The 12,531-nt window shown below is 43.2% G+C and overlaps 2 protein-coding genes across 4 annotated transcripts; one reads left to right on the forward strand and one right to left on the reverse strand.

Moving 5' to 3' along the window:
• Positions 1 to 9,052, forward strand: xpnpep1 (X-prolyl aminopeptidase (aminopeptidase P) 1, soluble). The gene is made up of 20 exons (XM_084006391.1): positions 1 to 131; positions 1,087 to 1,211; positions 1,604 to 1,667; positions 2,182 to 2,286; positions 2,709 to 2,801; positions 3,155 to 3,298; positions 3,501 to 3,596; positions 4,368 to 4,449; positions 4,624 to 4,834; positions 5,396 to 5,485; positions 5,620 to 5,670; positions 5,970 to 6,028; positions 6,369 to 6,446; positions 6,561 to 6,632; positions 6,771 to 6,831; positions 6,995 to 7,064; positions 7,388 to 7,561; positions 7,792 to 7,868; positions 8,435 to 8,533; positions 8,784 to 9,052. Exons 2-20 carry the CDS (start codon positions 1,095 to 1,097, stop codon positions 8,901 to 8,903), a joined length of 1,863 nt encoding a protein of 620 aa, XP_083862517.1. The 5' UTR covers positions 1 to 131; positions 1,087 to 1,094; the 3' UTR covers positions 8,904 to 9,052.
• A 1,757-nt stretch (positions 9,053 to 10,809) lies between these two features.
• Positions 10,810 to 12,151, reverse strand: LOC311010865 (uncharacterized protein). 3 transcript variants are annotated; one of them, XM_084005511.1, is made up of 3 exons: positions 12,014 to 12,151; positions 11,805 to 11,901; positions 10,810 to 11,421 (listed from the first exon to the last, which is right to left on the reverse strand). In XM_084005511.1, the coding sequence occupies exons 1-3, from the start codon at positions 12,144 to 12,146 to the stop codon at positions 11,202 to 11,204; spliced, it is 450 nt and encodes a 149-aa protein (XP_083861637.1). In that variant the 5' UTR covers positions 12,147 to 12,151; the 3' UTR covers positions 10,810 to 11,201. The 3 variants fall into 3 exon arrangements, with proteins under 3 accessions (XP_083861637.1, XP_083861636.1, XP_083861635.1); XM_084005510.1 differs by having other exon boundaries at positions 10,810 to 11,541; XM_084005509.1 differs by having other exon boundaries at positions 10,810 to 11,559.
• Between the last annotated feature and the right edge of the window lie 380 nt (positions 12,152 to 12,531).

The following is a 12,531-nucleotide window of genomic DNA, read 5'->3' on the forward strand; positions in this document are numbered from 1 at the left end:
GTCACGTGACCACGAGCGTCAACAACGAAATGGCAGCCTCCTGCTTTGTAAATTAAACACAAGGTCCAAGCTGGGAAAGGAGCTCTTCGTTTGTTCACCCGAGAATCGCATTTGCAAGACGAAACCACCGGGTGTGTATTCCGCCTTTCACTGGCTGCATGCGGGGGGGCTTTAGCGTTAGCTAGCGGCGGCGTGGGGGGGCTAACGTGGCCGGTGGCAAGGCGCGGAGGGACGGGACGGGTGAACAACAACAACACGCCTTCAGTCCGTTTAGTCCGCTATCAAAGCGGAGAGAATATATCTGTAAAACATGACAGATATGTCACCAGCGTGCTAGCACCACACCCACTACTGAAAGCAACGGTGAACCGCTGACTGAATCAGTTATTGTGTTGTGTAGTTGGCCTGTTAATAACGATGATGTCAGTGTGAACAAAACAAAATCCTCGAGCTCCGTGGTTGTATCAGAATACCGCACGCAGCTGTCTGATTTGATTTGAGCTAGTTAGCTAGCGTGTCTGGTAGGTGAGATATGGGATGCGACTGATTAAAAAAATCTAAATTTGTAAACAACAATCGCATGCGGAGGGTTTAGCCAATAGGAGAGCTCATCGATGTAGAGTTCTGCTACGCGATTGGTCGCCTCGTGGGAGGTTATTTAAAAGCCAGTTAAACGGTGAATGTGAATCGTGATAGTGGATTCACCACTGCACGAGTGCACCAGCCATTTAGTCTTCAGCCATTCGTTTAATATTTAACTTCTGTGCCAGTTAGGCTCATGATCCAGGTGTGGACTGTGACTTTGAGCTCCACGTTAATAGTCAATCAGGTAACGTTAAGTTACAGTCAGTGTCCTGCTCCAGTCACCTGAACGCAACATGACTTCACAAAAGTCAGGTAATCTATGAATTATTAGGGAGGATTTGAATAACAATAGATGAGGACGTCTCCACGTTTGTTGTTCAAATAGTAGCCGTGTGTAATTTATTTTTTCAAGATTCATATCATTGTAAATATCATGGCATTGTAGTTCTGTGGTATCAATAAGTACCACTTATCGTGTTCATCTTTGCTTTCTCCATTCAGACACTGCCATGTCTCCAAAGATCACAGGAGAGCTGCTTCGGCAGCTTCGCCAGACAATGAGGAATTGTAAATACTTCTCTGAGCCCATACAGGCTTACATAGTCCCTTCTGGAGATGCACACCAGGTAGGTGAGATCACACACACACACTCACAACATGCATATAACTGCATATGTACATGTTTAAAAGACGGAAGACAAACTGAGAGACGTGCACAGGAAAACGGTCCTGCAGCTGCTATTCCTGCCTATTTCTACGTCGTGTCCTGACTCCCTCCTGATCCTCTCGTCTGACCTTCGAAATTAATTGTAGCCCTTTGCCCACTGCTCCTCCCCTTTCCCCTCTCCATGTACAAGACGTGATGTCAGAAGAGCAGCAAAGGTGGCATTTAAAATGTCTGACTGGTTGATGGCCACTTAACACTGATTGTTAATGAAGCTGATCTCTCTCTCTCTCTCTCTCTCTCTCTCTCTCTCTCTCTCTCTCTCTCTCTCTCTCTGCCCCCCATGTCTTTCAGAGTGAATACATCGCACCGTGTGACTGCAGACGTGAATTTATCTGTGGATTTAATGGCTCTGCAGGTAGATTTTGCTTGTATGTGTGTGAATGGCAATGTTCAAAATGTGATAATCATGCAGGGACTTGGAACTTTTATTCTGTGGGTCTGCAAACCACCCAGATCCAGTTTCATCGTCTCATGTTCAAGTTTATTGGTACAATACAAGATGACACATGAGTTTTTTTTATGATGTTGGCAGAGATGCAGTTTCAGGCGAGGTGGCCTACTTTAGAATAAACCACTTTTGAAAATCAATGCATGTTTAGAAGTGTGAAGGGAGAGCTCATTCATTCATCCGCTGCTGTAATTTCAGAGGCACATACTGGACTTTTTGCTTTTCAGAACTGACTGAACAGGTTTTGACCCAGTGTCTTATTGTACACGCACACAGTCACATCAAACGAGTAATAGACTACTAATAGTGTATCACCATGACAGTATTCCTTTGCATACTTGAATTTCTTTAGCAAATCATAGCCAGCAAAGGTAAAAAAAAAAAAAAAAAGGTCACGTCTTCTTTGTGTGTTGATGTGCAGGTACAGCCATCGTCACAGACCAGCACGCTGCCATGTGGACCGACGGGCGATATTTCCTCCAGGCCACTCAGCAGATGGACAGCAACTGGACCCTTATGAAGATGGGTAAAGTGGTCTTGCTTGATGTTTTCTATTGTACATGTTGAAAATAAAATTGGCCTGTTAGAGATGTTAGGAAGCTGTAGACACAAACAATTCTTCTCATTTTAAGAGTGGTGGTTATTTTTTGAGTATTTACACACAAGATAAAGATTTGCAGTAGAGATTTTGAATGAGTTGTGTCTTTATAGACAACACTTAAGTATGCTTAACATCACACTGTTAAAAAGCACTGATGAGCATGAATCACAGCCGGAATTTTAGTCAGAATGTTTTGACCTAGTTTGAAAATGAAAAACAAAGCAAGATTCTCTTATTCACGCCTGTCTTTTTATGACAAAATAAAAGAAGCTCTATGTGAAATACTGGTATGACTCATGCATGTTTTGCATGTCTGTCTCTGTTTGTGGTTTTATAATTATATCTAGGACTGAAGGAGACACCCTCTCAGGAGGACTGGCTGATCAGCATCCTGCCAGAGAACTCCAAAGTGGGAGTTGATCCCTGGATCATCGCTGCTGGTAAGTTCAGGTTGCGGTACAATTTTCATTTCCATGCAGTCACAATCAGAGCAGTGTGAACACAGTGCTCTTCTCACAATATAGCAGGAAATATGCTTCGGTAAATTAAATTCTTACATTAAGGAGGTCTGAATTTACGTTATAAAAACCCTCAAACACAACTTAACTTCAGTCTCCAGTATGATCAGCAGGCCTTCTCTGCAGACTTGGAGTACAATGTGGTTCCAGTATTTCTGCCCAGTCTGAATATAACAAGAATAACATTGCAGAAATAACTTCATAAGCTTCCAGACAGGTAGCCTACATAATAACATATACCGTATTTCCGTCTGATGTCTGATGTTATGTTATAGATCAGTGGAAGAACATGTCCAGGGCGCTGACCAGTGCAGGCCACTCCCTGGTGGCAGTGCAGGATAACCTGATCGATGTGGTCTGGTGTGACCGCCCAGTAAGACCCAGCACGCAGCTCCGAACCTTGGGCCTAGACTACACCGGTCAGTGCAGAGCACCCTTTATCGCCATTATTATTACATACAAATCAATGATTTATTTTGAGAGCAGAAGTAGAACTTTGATCTGTGTTATATTTCCAGAGTTAGGCAAAATACAGGTTCCAGTCTGCTGTAACTACAGTTTCTTTTCTACATCTACAGGTTTTTGAAGGAAATGAAAGTGTTTGTGATTGTCTTCCTGTAGGTATTTCCTGGCAAGACAAGATCACAGCCCTGAGAGCCAAAATGACGAAGAGGAAAGTCACCTGGTTTGTTGCCACGGCATTGGATGAGATTGCATGTAGGGATCATTTTTTCAGAAATATGCAGTGTAATTACTATGTTTGTCTGACCTTTTTATTGCACCCTAGGATAAATCTTCACCGTGCTTCCTGAGAAACCTTAAAGCAACAGCTCCAGTATGGTTTATTAAGCCCTGGGTTATGGGTGGAGATATCCTGCCAGTGTGAAACACGTTGTCCAGAGCTAGTGGATATATAAGCGTAGGGCCGAACATCTCAACCCCAAGGAACAAAGAATGAAAGGCCTATTTTAGAGCCTTCCTGTTGTATAGAGTCGGACACGTTAGGTTTTAGTTACTGCTGTGTAAAACAAACCGCAGCCAGACTCAACATCACTTCCTAAACATGAGTCCGTTTGGATACACGATCACGATCCAAGGACCCAGGGATGCACGGGTGTCCCTCTAGATGCCTGTCTGAGCACCTCGTTCACCGTTCCTAATGAGCTCTTGCTTCTGATTGTTTGGTCTGAGGGTTTGTGTTAATTGGAGTGATGCTGATTTTGATTGTCATCAGGTAGCATTCAGACAAGAGGGTTTCGATGGGCGTCGCATCGCTCTTAGGCATCCACGAAGGATGACTGACGGTCCAGTAATATTGAAAACCCACACAAATTGATAGAAGTTTCACTTGTGACACATGCAGTATTTGTAATGCATTTTGATGGTAACTGTATACTGCTTACTGAAATTGTCACCATCATTATGGGATGATTTATTTCTTTGAATTTTACTGAACGTTTATGAAAATATAATGTTTTCTTCTCTCAGGGCTTTTTAACCTCCGGGGTGCAGATATCGAATACAACCCAGTTTTTTTTGCATATGCCATCGTGGGAATGAACACAATACGGTAATGGAACATAACAATGCAGCGGCATGATGGCTCGATCATTGCTCTGTTAATTACCCTAATGCTACGGACTTGTAATTAATTATGGATGAGCATTTCTTAAACTCAAAGTATAAACTCATTTTGCAGAAACTAATTAGATAAAATTATTGGATTTCCCCTCCCTCTATGCAGGCTTTTTGTGGACCTGAAGCGTCTTTCTGATCCCGCCTTGAGAGAACACCTGCAGCTGGACTCTCCCAGCAAGCCTGAGCTGAACGTCCGTACGTTCCCGTACGAGTCGGTCTACACTGAGCTCCAGGCCATCTGCGCCGCTTACAGCCCCAAGGACAAAGTGTGGATCTGTGACAAGGCCAGCTGTGCTCTCACGCAGGTCATCCCCAAGGTGAGAGAGCATCGAATCCCCTCGTTTTAACAAAACCACTCCTGATGTGCATTGTTGTACGTGCTGTTGTGTTATGGTTTCAGTTTAAATCATGGCCAAGATGAGTGTGATTCCCGATATGATCTCGATAATCATCAATATATGCTTAAAACTCTTGTGGCACTTAAACTGGTATCACTTTCATTTAGTCGAGAAACAAATATTTTTATTGCCACAGATATGAGACATCTTTATTTAGTGAACAATCAAATAATCTAATAAGATGATCTTAAATCATATTGTCTCCCTGCATAAATTAAGGATAATTAAAAAAAACATATTTTCTTTCCTGTATTTTTAAAGCCAGGCTCTATTTTTCACTTCTCTATCATGATAGCGATCTAGACAGCTATTTCAAGTCACCGTGATGATATTTACGATTAAATGTTAATTTACCCTGATAAACGTCCCATTCCGAGTTAGCACAAACAAAGTCAGAGCAAACATTTTACTATTGAATTAATTTTAAGGTAACACCCACTACGTTTTAAACTGTAGATGTTTCCTCTTGATCCATTTCAGGCCAACAGGACTCCGATTCCCTACACTCCACTCTGCCTCTCCAAGGCTGTGAAGAACGCAACTGAGATTCAAGGCATGAAGATGGCCCATGTAAGGACCTCCGGACTGCCTTCAAATCTGTTGTGTTCATCCTTTAAGTTTTGGGTTCATGACATCTCTTCGTAAACTGTCTGATTTCTCCTCACAGGAAGTGTTTTACATTTTCTACACTTTTTCCCCAACAGATCAAGGATGCAGTTGCCCTTTGTGAACTCTTTGCTTGGTTGGAAAAAGAGGTATTTTCATGATTACCCCCCCAATATTATGTTCTTATGTTTACATTTAGGGCATTTAGCAGACGCTTTTATCCAAAGCGACTTACAATAAGTAAGCATGTTGCAGGAAACTAAAATCGATACTTATTGGTCGATCTTACTGGCTATGCTTGTGCTGATTTGTATGCCAGTGTGCGTGAGAGAACTCTGTGTTCAGTCAGCCGTCATTACATACCTCTGCTTGCACTTGAATGAAAGAATTTGCCTGTGTTTCTTTAACTCCCTCCACATGACCGGGTGCTGCGGTTGTTGTTGTATAGATTCCAAAAGCCACCGTGACAGAGATCTCTGCTGCCGATAAAGCTGAAGAATTACGCAGGTGGGTGGGAGCGTGTTTGGGACATTTATTTTTACATCTTCCTTATATGATAAGAATTTATTGTGGTCATGCCAGGCTCCCTTCAGGAGATGCTGTGTGACACAGTGTTGTGATGGTGACTATCGTGGAGTTATATCTCCCTCTACTGCACATGGAAGTGTAGTGAAACATTTACCAAAGGCCTTGGAATGAATGTGATTCATGCTGTTGTAAAATGCTTTTTTGAAAAGTTGAAAAGATCTTAAAACATGTTTTCATATAATTCTCTGGAATCAAGATGTGTGCATCCTTGTGTGAGAATGTCCTCTCTTTTAAGAAGCGGCTGCTTTTTCTTTTTCAGTCAACAGAAAGATTTCGTTGGCCTCAGTTTCCCCACAATTTCCAGCGTTGGTCCCAACGGAGCAATCATACATTACAGGTCGGTTGGCTTACGAAGCAGATCCATGTCTATTCCATTTGTGTATCTGTTTTTGTGAACTGTGTTCTTTGATAATAGTTGACTTCATCTTTGTTTATTGGTTTTTCCTTTTAGACCCCTCCCTGAAACCAACAGAACCCTCTCTGTGAATGAAGTTTACCTGATCGACTCCGGAGCTCAATATGTGTAAACGAGATAATTATTAAATGCGTTTAGGCGAACCAGCCATGACATGACTTTTATCTTCACACCCAACATAGGAACAGTTGTGTGTGTTTTTGTTGACATGCATACACATCTGCTTTCATATTCTGTCTTTGGCAGTGATGGAACCACGGACGTCACGCGCACCATGCACTTTGGGACGCCATCAGCTTTTGAGAAGGTACAATTGTTTATTTGCTATCGGCTGCTTTCACTGCCAAAATAAGTCTCAGGTTAGAGTTTAGTTTATCGACTTAAAGCTATTTGACTGAGGCTATTTGATTGATATTAGCTGATTTTGTTTTATATTTTTTTTCTCGTATGGTGTGCTCTCTCTCCTCTAGGAATGCTTTACCTATGTATTGAAGGGACACATAGCTGTCAGTGCTGCGGTTTTCCCCAACGGAACAAAAGGTGTGGTCCTCTACTCTGACTTGTTACAGTATGTTCCGCATTGACAAAGGCTTAAATGATCTACGCTGTTTGAATAGAGATTTTACCTTGATGTTTTAATTTTAGTCTTGGAGATAACATCAACAGTAGACACGTCTTTGCTCACAAAGGTGGCATCCTTTTGATCAGTTCTTAGGAAACTGGGTGAATCATAGACATCGGCCATTTCAGAGGAAATGTTGAAATGTTAGCGGAGCGTAGACAAAAATGCCATAAACAATTGATGACATTTTGCTGTATTACTTTAAGGTGGGATCTTCTCTAATGCTGCGTTTCCTCCCCAGGCCACCTGTTGGATTCTTTTGCCCGTGCGGCTCTGTGGGAGTCGGGGCTGGACTACCTTCATGGTACAGGACACGGCGTGGGCTGCTTCCTCAACGTCCACGAGGGGCCCTGCGGCATCAGCTACAAGACGTTCGCTGATGAACCTCTGGAGGCCGGCATGATCGTCAGTGATGGTATGGCGGGGGGAGGGCATGTTTTTCATTCAGACAGCTGGACTCAGACATTAATGACATCTATTAATTCATACTGTAAGTTTAGTGGTCTGTCATACTAGAAACCTTCTAGAAAAGAACATTAACTCAAATACATTTTCACTATAAAGATATAGTAACAACTATACAAATTATTTTTCCTTTTCTGTTTTTGATTATATTTTCATCTCAGTTTTTTTCCTTTCTTCTAGAACCTGGGTACTATGAAGATGGATCTTTTGGCATTCGTATTGAAAATGTGGTCCTTGTTGTGCCAGCTCAGACCAAAGTAGGTTAACTGAGAGAAAGGTCTAAAGTTCATATGATGCAGGGGTTGAAAGTGTTATGAACACGTGTTGAAACAAGCGCAGGACACAGAATTAATGGTGTTGTCAGTAAACAAGTATTTATTGCCACAAAGGATGAGGATATAGAACTGATAATAAAGAACAGGACTCTGGGGTCCCGTTCAAGAGGAATGGGTTTATGAAGCTGGCAGATAATGAGGGGAAGCGTGGAAAGCAGGCGTAGCTGGCAGGCAACTGGTGATCGTTATGCAGGTTAGATTTCAAGGAAACGCAAGGTTTGCTTGCGTGTGTGTGGAGACAACCAGGTGGTGAGTGAGTGTGATGGGCAGTGCCAGGAAAATGAGAAGGAAAGAGAAACCATATCAAAGCCAGCATGCAGATAAAACTTAGCGAAAGAGACGAACAACAAGGAAACAAAAGGGTATTCCACAAGTCATGGCACAGCCTTATTATTCTCATTAAGGTGTTCTTTAGTATGTTTAATCATAGGAGCGGTTTTAATTATAAGGAAATATGTATGTTTTATTTCTCTTGTCTGTGTGTTCAGTACAACTACAGGAACAGAGGTAGTCTGACATTTGAGCCCCTCACTCTGGTTCCTATTCAAGTCAAGATGATGAACACAGAGCTGCTCACTCAGAAGGAGGTAAGGACGATTTTGCGCGATTGTTTTAATATTTTAAATGATCAAAGAAAAAATTCAGCCATTAAAATGAGTTCATAATGTTTTATTGGTTAAGGTGATAAAATACAACAAATCATCCAATGTAGTTAACTAGCAACATTTAAAATCCTAAAGTATGCGTGTTAATATTCCCAGCTATTTCTATTACATGATGAACTACGTAAAGTCAGTCTCTTCATGGTTTGACGGCCTCTCTTCCTCTCTCCTGCAGCGGGACTGGGTGAACGAGTACAACGGGAAGTGTCGGGAGGTGGTGGGAGCAGAGATGGAGAGGCAAGGCAGGAAGGAGGCACTGGAGTGGCTGATCAGAGAGACCCAGCCCATTGCCTGAGGACGGACTCTAATCCTCACGCCCTGGAGTACTGTGCGATCAATTGCTCTGCAGTGATAATCGTATTTTTCTCATCTTTCTCCGTGTCCCACACTCAGCTTCTTTTCTAAAGCACATTGTATCAGCAGTTTTATTGAAAATCATTAATAAAAATCAAGAAAGAACTTTTCCATGTCTGCTTCTTTGTGTCTCCTTCTTTTCTTGAACAACGAAAGCCTCATATTCAGCCGGGCAAGTGTAGAAAAAAATGAAAAAAGTAACTGTCATAGTATGCATTTACAGTTAGTACTAGCAGAATCCTGTATTAACATTTGGCACCTTTAAAATTAGAAAGGTAACCTTGTGAGTGTTCCTATGGCAGGAATGTGGATCACATTGTCACGTATTCATGCGTGTGAACTCGACTCAAATGAAAGTGGGAGCCAGGAAGAAAACAAAAATCCATAACCCTGCTACAGGTGAAACTCTCTCATTGAGTCCTCCTTCACAGGACTCAAGAGGGAGACAAGTATGAACCCAGATGAGTGAGATACGAAGTTAATGGTATTTTTTGTAATATATTGGAGGAAGATGGGTAAAGGCGAGTTATGGAGATGGTTGCTGACAGCTGGCAACTGTGGCGTTAAGCAAGGCAAGGTTGCAGTCAAATAAAAAAAAAAGTAGGTCCTAACTCCTATGCCTTGACCTCTGGGGAAAACGTCACGGGGTTAAGGAAAGGCAATAGGAGAACTCAAAAGGATTTAGGAAAAGACGACCGCGGTGCTCAGAGAATCCGACCAGACTTTCACTAATGACTAATGACTTTACGTCATTATAATGTACCCACTGATGATTGACAGCTGATGATTGGTACCGTGATTGACGTGCATCTGTGCTGGAAAAACTACAATAATGGACTACAAAAAGTGCATCGTCCACTTCTCCACATGTTGTTGGTTTTATAAGCAGCTTGTCACTGACCGGCTTCAGTTCCAGCAGCTCCTCCTTCCTGTTTGAAGGAAATATACTATTCGACTGCAGCCACAGAGAGTCTCAAGAGTAAGGGAGATGGAGGTCCAATCCCAATGTCTCCCCTAAAGCCTTAAAGCCTGAACCCTCAGGGACATAACTGACCTCACCTGGTAAATGGTTCAGTGTGAGAGGCTCTAAGGGCTTGAAATGGTATACATACAAATAAGTCTGAGGAAGGGTCTGCGAGCCCGAAACGTTACTCCTTTTCGGTGATAATACATTTTTAGTGCTTTGGAGCTCCTTGTTGGTGTGCGGATTTTTCCTTTTTTCATTATTGACTTTTTTGTCCAGCACCCAGCGTCAGTTTTTTGGATGTGCGTACCTTGTTTATACTTTCAATACATACAAATAAGACAGCACTTTAGGGTGAAATATGTATTACATTACTTTTATGACACCGATTGTTGGTTTTTAACAGTTTTAACTGACCGATTTGAACGTCTTCCAGGCTCTTGTCTTATGAAACGAGAGGTAACTTTCAAATAATCTATTTACTCATTTTGTCCAAACCGCTTGAAAAAGGAAAACTATAATAAGTGGTCAAAAGTCAGCAGAAATGCACTCTTAGGGAAAGTCTGCACACACCCTTGATTATTTGACAGTGGGACAGACCTAAACCCTCACAGCTCTTAGGGGAATGGGCCTCAAAAATCTGAGTCCGTGAGTGTGGACATTGGGATCGGGACTGAGTGAACCGGGATCCAGAGCAGAGCAGCAGACGTGACCAAGCGAGGTGGATTTAAGACGAGCAGGGTGGTACCTGACTTTACAATCTGGCAGAGCAGAGTATTTGGAGAGGCTTGATTACGGTGATGAGATGCAGCTGATGGTTCAGCCCTAAGTCTGGCACACCTGTGGGCAATCACACACACACACACACACACACACACACACACACACACACACACACACACACAGAGCTGCCCTCAGGGTAATGAGGCATTGAAGATGACGTCCCAGGGGCAGACGCAACAAAAGAACAGCCAAAAATTGAATTCTCCTGAACTTTAGTCCCTAGTATGGGCCGAGTTATCAATCCTACGTTTCCTATAACGCAACTTGATAGCATCTCTATATCACCCTATAAAGCAGTCTTACTGTTATTAAGGCACTGAATTCATCAGGAGGATGTACTAGACTTGAGCTTCAGAAGACATTATTCAACATGAAATTTACACCCATGATAACTAGACTGAAGGAGGGGTCAAAGCGCTGACCTTTCCGGTGTCTCTCTTCATGACATTCAGACATCTTCTCACTCCCCACAGCGTAACTCGCCACCACCCTCTAAAGCTGCATGTAAAAGATGGGAGGGTCCAGGGTGACACCGCTGTCGGGGTCGTTGGCGTACACTTGAAACGACAGCGGCAGCGTCACGGCGGTCTGTTCCTGCGGTCTCTTTGGGGTTGTAGCGCCCCCCTCCTCCTCTTCCTCCTTCAGTCCGACAGGCAGCGGGTTACTGTAGATGTAGTAGATCCTGGAGTTGTCCTTTGCTGCCTCGGGTTTCCTGAAGAAGGCGAGAGGGTTGATGAAGCTGGTGGACCTCTTCACTGCTTTGACCGCCACGGGGTTGGCCGGCTCACCGCGGGTCACTGCACTCTCGTACACGTGGGCTCTCTTTGACTGCCTGGCGGAGGAGATGGCACTAATTGCACTAATGACTTTAATGCACGTCTACAGTGCATTGCACTCTATTTGAGTTCAGCTTTAAAGACTAAGATTCTGCAGAAATATTGCAAGTGCACTCAACTTTAAAATGTTAAATATTCTTTGAATCTTGTGTTAATAAGTAGCCTATATGATGCATCTGATTTTAAACTAGGGCCTGCAACCTAATAAATGTGAGAATCACTTTAAAGGATCAAAGCACGTCTGGTATCGGACCCTCACCTGGTGCGGTTGTAGCAGAGGGTGATGTAGTACAGGCCAGTGATGGTGAGGACACACAAGGCCAGGCCAATGAGGACAATGTCAAACACTTTGAACTCTGAGGAGAAGAGAACAAGACAGAAAGAAGAATATCACTTCAAAGACAAACTGAAACAACTCTACGGTGACGGTGTAATGAAACCAAACTGGTATAAAAGAGTCCCACACACCAAACAGAGCCGTGTTAATCTCCTGGTCATGCAGTCCCAAAGCTGTGGTGCCGTTCGGATGGAGGTCGTCTGCCTCCATTGCTCCGTCCTGTTGCGCTGCGCTCATGTCGCTGCCATTGGCTTCCAAAAACATGGACTAAAAACTCTTGTCACTGGTTTCAATAGAGACCAGAGCCATGTGACTCAAACGGCTCGACTCAGTCGCCGTGGAAACACCCCCCTCTTTTGTCATCCCCTCAGTTGAAGTTGGACACCCCATCCTTTCCCTCCCCTCCACCCTTGTTTACTGCTCATTATTCTGCTCAGCGTTTTGGGGGGACACCGAGGGGAGGGAGGGAGACGCTGGGCCTTTTATACTTTGTTGGTAATAAGCTCGGAGTGGTGACCTAAAACTAGAGTTTGCATGTGTCCGACTCGCAAAGACCACCGGTGAAAATGTGTCGAGAGCAACTTAATCACAGTTAAATTTTGACAATGGGTTTGTCACAAGTCTTTAGCTTTTTGTTCTTAAAAGCAGC

This window comes from Eutrigla gurnardus, assembly GCF_963514095.1.
Source record: "Eutrigla gurnardus genome assembly, chromosome: 3".
In the NCBI taxonomy this organism is placed as follows: Eukaryota; Metazoa; Chordata; class Actinopteri; order Perciformes; family Triglidae; genus Eutrigla; species Eutrigla gurnardus.

Coding starts and splice junctions, on each gene's coding strand:
- xpnpep1 (XM_084006391.1), top strand. CDS start 1,095: ATGTCTCCAAAGATCACAGGAGAGCTGCTTCGGCAGCTTCGCCAGACA. Junction 6,447..6,560: donor GGAGCAATCATACATTACAG/GTCGGTTGGCTT, acceptor TTTTCCTTTTAG/ACCCCTCCCTGAAACCAACA. Junction 7,869..8,434: donor TTGTGCCAGCTCAGACCAAA/GTAGGTTAACTG, acceptor CTGTGTGTTCAG/TACAACTACAGGAACAGAGG.
- LOC311010865 (XM_084005509.1), bottom strand. CDS start 12,146: ATGTTTTTGGAAGCCAATGGCAGCGACATGAGCGCAGCGCAACAGGAC. Junction 11,902..12,013: donor GATTAACACGGCTCTGTTTG/GTGTGTGGGACT, acceptor TCTTCTCCTCAG/AGTTCAAAGTGTTTGACATT. Junction 11,560..11,804: donor CTCTGCTACAACCGCACCAG/GTGAGGGTCCGA, acceptor TAGTGCAATTAG/TGCCATCTCCTCCGCCAGGC.